Source organism: Cnephaeus nilssonii (genome assembly GCF_951640355.1).
Source record: "Cnephaeus nilssonii genome assembly, chromosome: X".
NCBI lineage: Eukaryota > Metazoa > Chordata > Mammalia > Chiroptera > Vespertilionidae > Cnephaeus > Cnephaeus nilssonii.
In genome coordinates, this window is record NC_137071.1 from 123697495 (window position 1) to 123705966 (window position 8472).

Here is an 8472-nt window from a genome sequence, read left to right on the forward strand (position 1 = left end):
TGCCTACAATCCCTATGACTCTGCACCCCACCACAATCCTGCCTGCCCTCTAAGCTAGAGATGAGGCCCAACCCATCCCAGAGTGGCATGCTAATGTCGCTCCCTTGAATCTAACAATATCACCTCAAACTAAGCATAGATTGAGGTGGAAACTTTTCCACTTCATTTTTAAATGTCGTACCAAAATGTTACAGCCCATCCCCACAAAAAAAGCAATAAACTCAGAAATGGCAAATAGATTTAATATAGTGTGTCAAATTCAATTGATTGATAGTGGCTGCCTAGAGTGCTGTGTTGAGTACATTTCTGAGGACGCACCCTGGCATGAAGAGAAAGGCTGCTGGGATTAGCAATATCTGAAATCACAAGTAAAAGAAAATTAGAAAGTCAACTGATAGCCACCAAACAGGAAGGAATACAACGTCAAAAGCAGTGTTTTCCCACACTCTCCGCATGGTCCTCCGACCTTGGCCTTCCTATAACCACCCAGCTCATCCCATCCCCAAGAGCCCTGGCTGCCCTCACCGAATCTAAGCATATACCTGAAATCTCACTTGTAGGAAAAACCACAGGCACCAGAGCTACCACTGCTGCTGGCACCAGCTCCACTGAGGCCAGAGAAGAGCCCAAACGTGAGAGTGGTGGGCAGGCTGGCACTGGCACCGAAGCTGCCACTGGCGCTGGCACCAGCACTGGCACCGGCACTGGCACCGGCACTGGCACCAGTGCTGGCACCACCACTCTCTTGGGCTTTGGCTTTAGCTTCAGCTCCCGCCTGGATCCGGGCTTTGGCCCAGGGTCCAATATCAGCTTCGTCCCAGTTGCAGGGCCCAGCAGCATTCTCAGAGCCAAGCCCAATGCCCATTCGAGCTCTAAGCTCAGCTCTCGCCTTGGCTTCAGCTGCGGCCTCAGCCGCAGCCTTAATATCTGCTTCCATCGCCTCTCGGTACTGAGCTGCCCACTCTTTGGGATCCTTCTTTTGTACCTGAAACAGAAATAACAGCCCTCAAAAGGATCGAAACCCGAGACTGGAGTACCTACTGGATTCTAGACAACATGCTACACACTGTATCCAGGAGCAATACAATAAATACTTCTAGTAATTATGCCCCTAGTATTCCATCTCTGCCCTGACACTAGCTGCGACCTCAGTGATCCCGAGTTTTCTCATCTGCAGGAGGGCAACACCACGGTAGTTGTAAGGATGAAATGATTCAGCGGAAGCGTTTAGTGCGCTAAGAGAGGCTTCAGAATATTCCTATATAAGCTGCAGGCTGCCCTGCCCACTGCCTACCCATGCTCTTGATAGGCCAAGATTGGGTAGTTCTCCAATTACCTTGCAGGCAAACTTGAGGACTTTCATCTTGCTGGTTTCATGGTAGGAGCGCAGGCCCCAGAAGAACTCATACTCAGGGGGGTTGCTGTTAGGGACTCGGGCATAGTCCAGGTACCTTGAAAAGAGAGGTTCGAAGCCTTTACATCGAAGACCACCCATGGCCCACCCATGCATGGACTGGGAAGGCTCTAGGTAGCAACCTTCCACACTAAATACTAGCAGCTTTTCTTCCAATATTGAGCCCTGTTCCATCCCTCCTGCCCCAGCCATGTGAAGGCACGGGGGGGGGGGGGGGGGAACATGTAGGGTGCTTGTGCATAGGAAGGCCACACGTTTTGTGCCCCTTGTCACAGTGACCCCAGTTCCTGTTGGGTGTGTTGTAAACAGAGGAGCCATTTCTTCAGGCACCCTGCTCTGAGCACACCCCGTCGCAGCGTCTCGTCCATGGCCTGGGACAGTCCACCACACAAAAGGGCTGTAAAGGGAAGACAGTCCACCAAGAGCAGCGTACTCCGTACACACTCCCGACCTTGTGTGTGCGCATGCGTGCTAATGCAACCTTGTGAGTGCGCATTTGTTTCCCCGGGATGAGGACAGGGTCAGCCCTGGCCAGAAAGTCAGGAGGGCTGGGCTCCGGGCCTGAATGAGCCCCTTACCAGCTGGGGCCATGCTCAGACTTCTGTCTCTGAGCCCCAGGTTTAGCAACTGATAATGGAGCTGGAATGACAGCACCTACTCTGCAGGGTAGTTATGAAAATGAAATGAGATGGTACATGTCAAGTCCCCAGCGCAGTAGCTAGCTGCCTACAGCTCCTATTTTATGATTGAAATTATACTATTTTAAAATTGAAATTAATTGCTACGAAGCCCTGGTTGGCATGGTGAAAAGAACCAACGCATTGGGACCTGAATCTAAAAATCTTCAATTTGCTACCGGTGAAATCATAAGCAAATGATTTCAACACTCTGAGCCTCAGTTTCCTCCTGTATGCAATGCTGGTGATGACAATCCCGCCCTTGTAGAACTGCTCTGGGGCATATGTGAGAGTACATGTAATGGGTCAAGAAATCCGTGCTCTTGTTGCCTTTATCACTTTAAAAACAAGCTCCCACCAGCGTACACACACACACACATGCACCCATCGTAGCTCTATCACCCAGTTCTAAAATAGGCAAAATGTATGGCACACACCAATAGCAGATGGACACTTACTTCTGCTTCACAAACTCATCGGTAATGAGCTTCTTCACGTCCCCAAAAAGCGAGTGATGTATACTGACAGCAGAGAAAGATAGACAGATAAATAAATAAAATGAATGAATAAATAAATAAATAAAATGGGGTCAATAGCACTTCCCAATGTGTGCAGAGGAGTTTCCAATGTGGGAGAGAGATTTCCGGCACAAGAAGGAAGCACCATCGAAATTCAAGAGGCAGTAAGCTCAAGGGAACAGAGTTCAGGACCATTTCCCCATCCACCCAGGTCAGTCATGGGCCCTCTACCCAGTCCAACACCCCAGCCTGCTCCATCAGACCACCAGGCCGATGCGATCCTGGGACCATCCGCTCTTGCCAAAGGACAACACAGACAGCAAGTGCTGAGAGAGCCCAATCATACCCAGGGCGCAGCCCCAACTTGCGCAGCACCTCCCAGATGACAGCTGCAAGGAGAGGCAAGAGGAGAGGGACAGAACATGAACATGTGGCATTCTGACCACGGCCACCCATTCAGCTGCAGGCCCAGCCACTCACCCTCGCTGGACCGATTTCCATTCATGAAGATGATGCTAAGAAGCACCATGAGGAGACCCAGCTTTGGGGAGTCCTTGGTTCTAGGGGAACAATAGGACAGAGAGTTTTATGTCCCGCAGCCATCTGCAAAAAACACACCAGCCAGCTCACTAGGCTAGCCTCTCCCAGATTCCTCAGGTATGGGAGAGTTCTGCCCAGTCTATGCTTCAAGCTCCACATGACCCTGGGCAAGACACCTAGACCCCTGAGCCTCAGTCTCCTATTCAGTGAAACGGAAAATCACATCCTCCCCTCCCCGGGCTGCTGAGAAGACAGAAGAAATCCTCCCAACAGAGTTAGACCCAGGCACTTGGTCAATGTGAGGCCCTTCTTCCTCTCACAGGACCCTCAGCCACGAGAGAATTCACAGCCACCGATGCGTCTGCCCTTCAAGCATCGTGATCCACCCACACCAGGAAGGCCTCCCGCGAGAACCACTCTACAAGACCAGTAGGAAGAGACAAGCAATGACAGGGCTGCTTTCCCGGGAAGCTTCTGGACGAACAGACAACCTGACAGTCGGCAGGCCCCACCCCAGGCTTCGACACCCTGCAGTCCATCATAACCAGACACAACTTTTGTGGGCAGGGTTCCAGCTACATGTGGGAGCTGGAATGGGCTTCAGGCCTGTCTTTCCTGACTCTCTAAGGGAGTGTGGGACAGAAGACAGGGATGGGGTAGTACCATGGACAAAAGCAGAAACCTCCCTCCCACCCAGCCCTTTCCCAGCTTACGTTCCCAGTATGCCTGCATCAGTGGGTTCCAAGGTGCTGAGAAGAATGTACAAGTGGTCATTCTTATCAATTTCCTTCAATTGGATCCCAAATACCTGTGGATGGGGAGGAAAGCTTGTGAGATCATCAAATTCAGCTTCTTGGTCATCCCACAGCTCCCCATGTACCTAGGGTGCGTGTGTGTGTGTGTGTGTGTGTGTGTGTGTGTGTGTGTGTGTAAAACCGGTGAGTTAATGCATGTAAGCACTTAGCTATGAGGCCAGCACATAGCAAATAGGCAATAAATGTGCTACTGTTATCTACATCATCCTTGTGATTAGCGGGAATCTAGGGAGACTGTGAATGTGAATGAAAAGGAAGAGGTGAGCATCTGGAATACATTTTCCAGGACATGTCCAACAGCACAGAGAAGTCAGGACTAAGTTGGTTGGCTTGAGTCCTAGCTGTGCTTTTACCACTGACTTGCTGTGTGACCTTTGGCAAGTCGATGCACCTTCCTAGGCCACTGTCTGCCCAGTGATGGGACTGGGCTTAGTGAATCTCTGTGGTCCCTCCCCGAAGGGACGTGTACACCTTTGTTCAATTCAAGGCTTCCCCATTGTGTCCATCCCCCAGGGCTGCCGCTTCACCTTCTCCAAGGAATAGCCTGCTCGTTCAATGATTTCAGGGTACACATCAGTGTATTCTTTGATGATGTCCTTCAGCATGTCTGCAAGGGGAGAGTGTTGCGAGCACCTGAGCTGAAGTGAAGCCAGGTGGCCCCCATACCCAAACTATAGACCCTTTGCCTACTCTGCTGTCGGTGACATAAACAGGTTTTGAGCTAATGAACAGAGATGCTAGCACTGGCAAATTAGAACGCTGGCAGGACAGAAGTAGGAACAGAAGAGCAAGGGAAGCCCCCAGCACAGAGGGGGCGGAGGGTAGAACTAGGGGGAGTGAGTTCGTAGGACTCTACCTGCGCGCTTGATAGGAATCTTGGTCTGGTCTTTAGCCAACAGGTACTTCACCAACTCGTTTGCCTAGGAGAGGAGAAAAAGGTGTACAGGTCAAAATACATTTGCAGATGGCTTGAAAGGCTAGCAGAGAAGAAGGCAGGCAAGGCAGTGGCTAAGGCTGAGCGCAAAGGACAGCGTTCTTACCCTCCCTTGCAAAAGGGCCACATCCCGAGGTGGTGGTGCTTCAGGCTCTTCGGCTGCCTGGAGCTTGGCAGCTCTGCGGCGAGCCTTGCCCCGGCGGGCCTTAGGTGACCTCAAGGAGAGCAAAGCTCTTCGGGCCCAAGCAGCCAACCGAGTCCTTGATGCCCTGCGGGCCCAAAAGGCTATGGGGCCCCTTGAAGCCCGGCGGGCCATGGAGGCCATTAGGGCCTTTGAGACCCTCCGGCCACCAGTGGTTCCAGAAGCCTGACTCTGATCACTGCTGCCCTCCTCTTCCCCGTTCAGATGCTTCACCTGCATCAACAGAGAGAAAGCACAACAGCGCCAGATGAAGCAGATGGTCCCTTTCCCTCATTCTCTCTCTTCCAGAAACCCCCCTTCACCCAACCCCTGTAGTAACAACCTGCCTCACTAGATATTGGCCATGTTGAATCTTGGGTTTGTCTTTCACTGGCTTTCAAGCAAGAGTTTCATCACTGAATCAGACGAGGCACCACCCAAGGGTGGAATCTGAGGCTTCTCTTGCTCCGTCTACCACTGGCTCTGCTTGTACCAAACCTGGACAACTTCATTCTATCTGTCTGGGACTCCGCTTCCTTCTCTATAAAACTGGATTACTTTGGGGATTTAAGACATAAGCTGTGTGAATGTGCTAGCTCAAAAGCCGAACACATGGTAGCTACTACGTCGATATAAACCGCATTACATTCAGATGACAGTTGTGTATTCCTGTCTCATCTTCCCCCAAATCTGGGCGCTCTCTAAAGACAGGGATTGCATCTCATTCCCCACAGCCTTGATGAGCACAGGAAACTTTCTAAATGTTTGCAGAACAAATGGACCAACTTAGAGAAGAGGGATTGAAAGGCAAGGACAGTTCTTGCAGGAAGTCTTACCTTTCGGGCTTTCTTGGCCTTGACCTTGGGCCGAGTATCCTGATTCTCCTGAGCTGGGGCCACCGTCCCCTCAGGCTCAGGTTCATCTGCCTCTGGAGCCTGAGAGGCAGCAGCCTCAGTCTCCTGGGCCTTTGTATTGACCTTAGTATCAGCCACACAGCTGACCTTTTTGGTCTCAGTGGCAGGCACTGTCACAGCCTGAGGGTCAGCCTTCTGCACCTTGGTGTCAGCTGCCGGACTCTTCTTTTCAGTTGCCAAACTCTGGGTATCAGTCAGCTTAGTGGTAGATGACACCTTAGTGGCAGCTGCCTCCGGAGCTTCTGGGGCCTTTGCTACCTCTGTGGCCTCTGAGGCCCCGGCGGCCTTGGAGACCTTCTCGGCCTCTGAGACCTCTGGTGCCTTTGAAGCCTTTGGTGTCTCTGAGACCTCCAAGTTCTGGGTCACTGTCAACGCGGTCTGCACCTTCAAGTCGCTTTCCTTTTCTGAAGTTTCAGCCTGCAAGAGAGAGCAGGGAAGCTCACGGGACTTCTCCCCACCCACAAGCAGGGAAATCGCTCCCAAATCCCAGGTCTTCATTTCTCTGACCTATACTAACCCCTACTTGCAGCATGCTCTGAGCACCTCAGCCCAACAAGGTCCCCCCCGCCCCGCCTTCCTCTGAGCGGGAACTGATGGCGGAAAAGGGATGCACCTGCCTTCTCTTCTTCCTTCCTTCCTCCATCCATCCTTCCTTCTTCCTTCCCATCCTTCCTCACTCCCTCTCCTGGGGTGGCGGACATCCAGGCAGGGAAGTGGGTGGAGAAGGACAAGGATAGCAGGGGAGGTACCAAGGGATTTAAGGCAGCAACAGAGGCTGAAGAGGAAAAGCAGAGAGGGGGAGGACAGGAGGAGGTCTCACCTGGGAGCGGGTTGGACCCGTACCAGTCTCGCTTGTGTCAGACATGTCTCAAGTTGGCCTGGCAAGAGCTGAGCCTGCAAGAGAGAAGGCCTGGGTCAAGGGGAGAATCCACTGAACAGCCCTCTCGGCTGTTCTGCTGGGAGGCTAATCCTCACCTTCCCTAGGGCCCCTATCCCAAGCCCCTCCCCCACCCCCAACGACTCTGTTTTCAGATTCTGTAATCCACAGCGTCGAGGTCTCAATTCTCTGCAGCCGCACCCTCCCCTTTTCCAGGAAGACGTGCCAGCGCGGCAGCTCTGAGGACCCCGCCCCTTTTCCCAGTGCACCCACCCCCCCAGCCGCAGGTCCACAGTGCGCATGCGCGTCCGCTGCAAGCCCCATCTCAGCCCCGCCCGCTTTCCCAGCACAAGCCCTCTCTTTGATGTCCATCGTGCGCATGCGCGTTGGGCAGCTGGCCGGCTCTTGGTGCGGGCCTTTCTCTGCACGCCCCTTTCTAACGATCCGTAGTACGCATGCGCCATAGTCGCGGACTCAGTCCGGTACCCTTTCCCAACACGCCTCCCTCCAGGTCCGCAGGAGCCTTCGGTCCCGCCCCCTCCCCAGCAAGCCTGCTTTTCAAATTGTCACCCGGTCCGGTGGTCCTGGCTCCTCCCCTGCTCACTCCCAGCCCGCGTCCACAGGACCGCCTGGTCCCGCCCTTTTTCATAACACGCCCCCCTCCAAACAGGCAAAGCACATCTGGGTTCTGCCCCTTCCCTAAAACACCCCCTCCTCAAGTCAGTATCGAGCTAGTGATTCCGTCCTGGGCACAGACAAACCGGGTCCAATCCCCTCCCTTCTCCGCCGGATGGATCCAGAGCGATCCGGTCCTCGGGGCACGTTTTGTCCAGATTCCCAGAGGGTGGGGCTGACCCCGGCCGGTCTCCTATCCAGAGCAGGTCCCCGCTGCTACTCACCTCGTCCTCCTCCAGTTCCAGAGTGCGTCCACTCCCTCCGAGCCCCTCCGAAACTCGGAGACTGCCCTCCCCCCTCCAGGCCGGAAGTGGTCCCGCCCCTTTCCGCCTCCCTAGGGGGCCTCGGTCTCAACCAGTCTGCCCTTCCCCCATTCCCTGCTCTTCATTCCTTAAACCCCCCTCCGTATTCCCTCTGCCTCGCTTCCTGCTCCCTGTTCCCCAACGCATTCCCTCTGTACCCTATGGAACTCTTCATTCCCCTTCTTGCATCCCCCTCCGTGTTACCTATGCACCCCTTTCCCCCGTATTCCTTAACCCTTCTCTGCATCCCATATTTTCTCTGGGTTTGCACTTCCCCTCGGTGTTCCCCTTCAGATTCCCTGTCCGCCATCCAACATGCCCGGTTCTCCGTTTTTCTCTCCCTTCTCCGCTGGTGTCTGCTCCCCAGTCCGTACAGCCTGCTCTTCTCTAAGTCCTCCTGGTTGCCTACATGCCACGCCAGGTCACTCCGTGCACAGCTGCAGGGATGCGGTCATAACTGCCCACCTGCCTGGCTACAGGTTCGAGGGAGCTGGAACCACTGGCTGGCTGGCCAGGAAATCCCAATCTCAGCGTCCCTCACCTTGTCCTCGAGTGAGTCCGGGATGCGTCTGCCCTCTCTCAGTCCCTCTCGAAGTCTCAGCCTCCTGGACTACAGCAACAGCCA

General features: G+C 53.8%; 1 protein-coding gene across 4 annotated transcripts; it reads right to left on the bottom strand.

Annotated features, from left to right (window-relative positions):
- Positions 1-221: 221 nt before the first annotated feature.
- LOC307095823 (melanoma-associated antigen D2) lies at positions 222-8472 on the bottom strand. Of its 4 annotated transcripts, XM_079765385.1 has the most exons (13): positions 8389-8472; positions 6814-6887; positions 5916-6410; positions 5005-5313; positions 4821-4884; positions 4492-4571; positions 3863-3957; positions 3090-3169; positions 2956-2998; positions 2550-2612; positions 1337-1451; positions 543-985; positions 222-356 (listed from the first exon to the last, which is right to left on the bottom strand). In XM_079765385.1, exons 2-12 carry the CDS (start codon positions 6856-6858, stop codon positions 551-553), a joined length of 1824 nt encoding a protein of 607 aa, XP_079621511.1. In that variant the 5' UTR covers positions 6859-6887; positions 8389-8472; the 3' UTR covers positions 222-356; positions 543-550. The 4 variants fall into 4 exon arrangements, with proteins under 4 accessions (XP_079621511.1, XP_079621510.1, XP_079621512.1 ...); XM_079765384.1 differs by having other exon boundaries at positions 222-985; XM_079765386.1 differs by having other exon boundaries at positions 222-985; positions 8313-8437.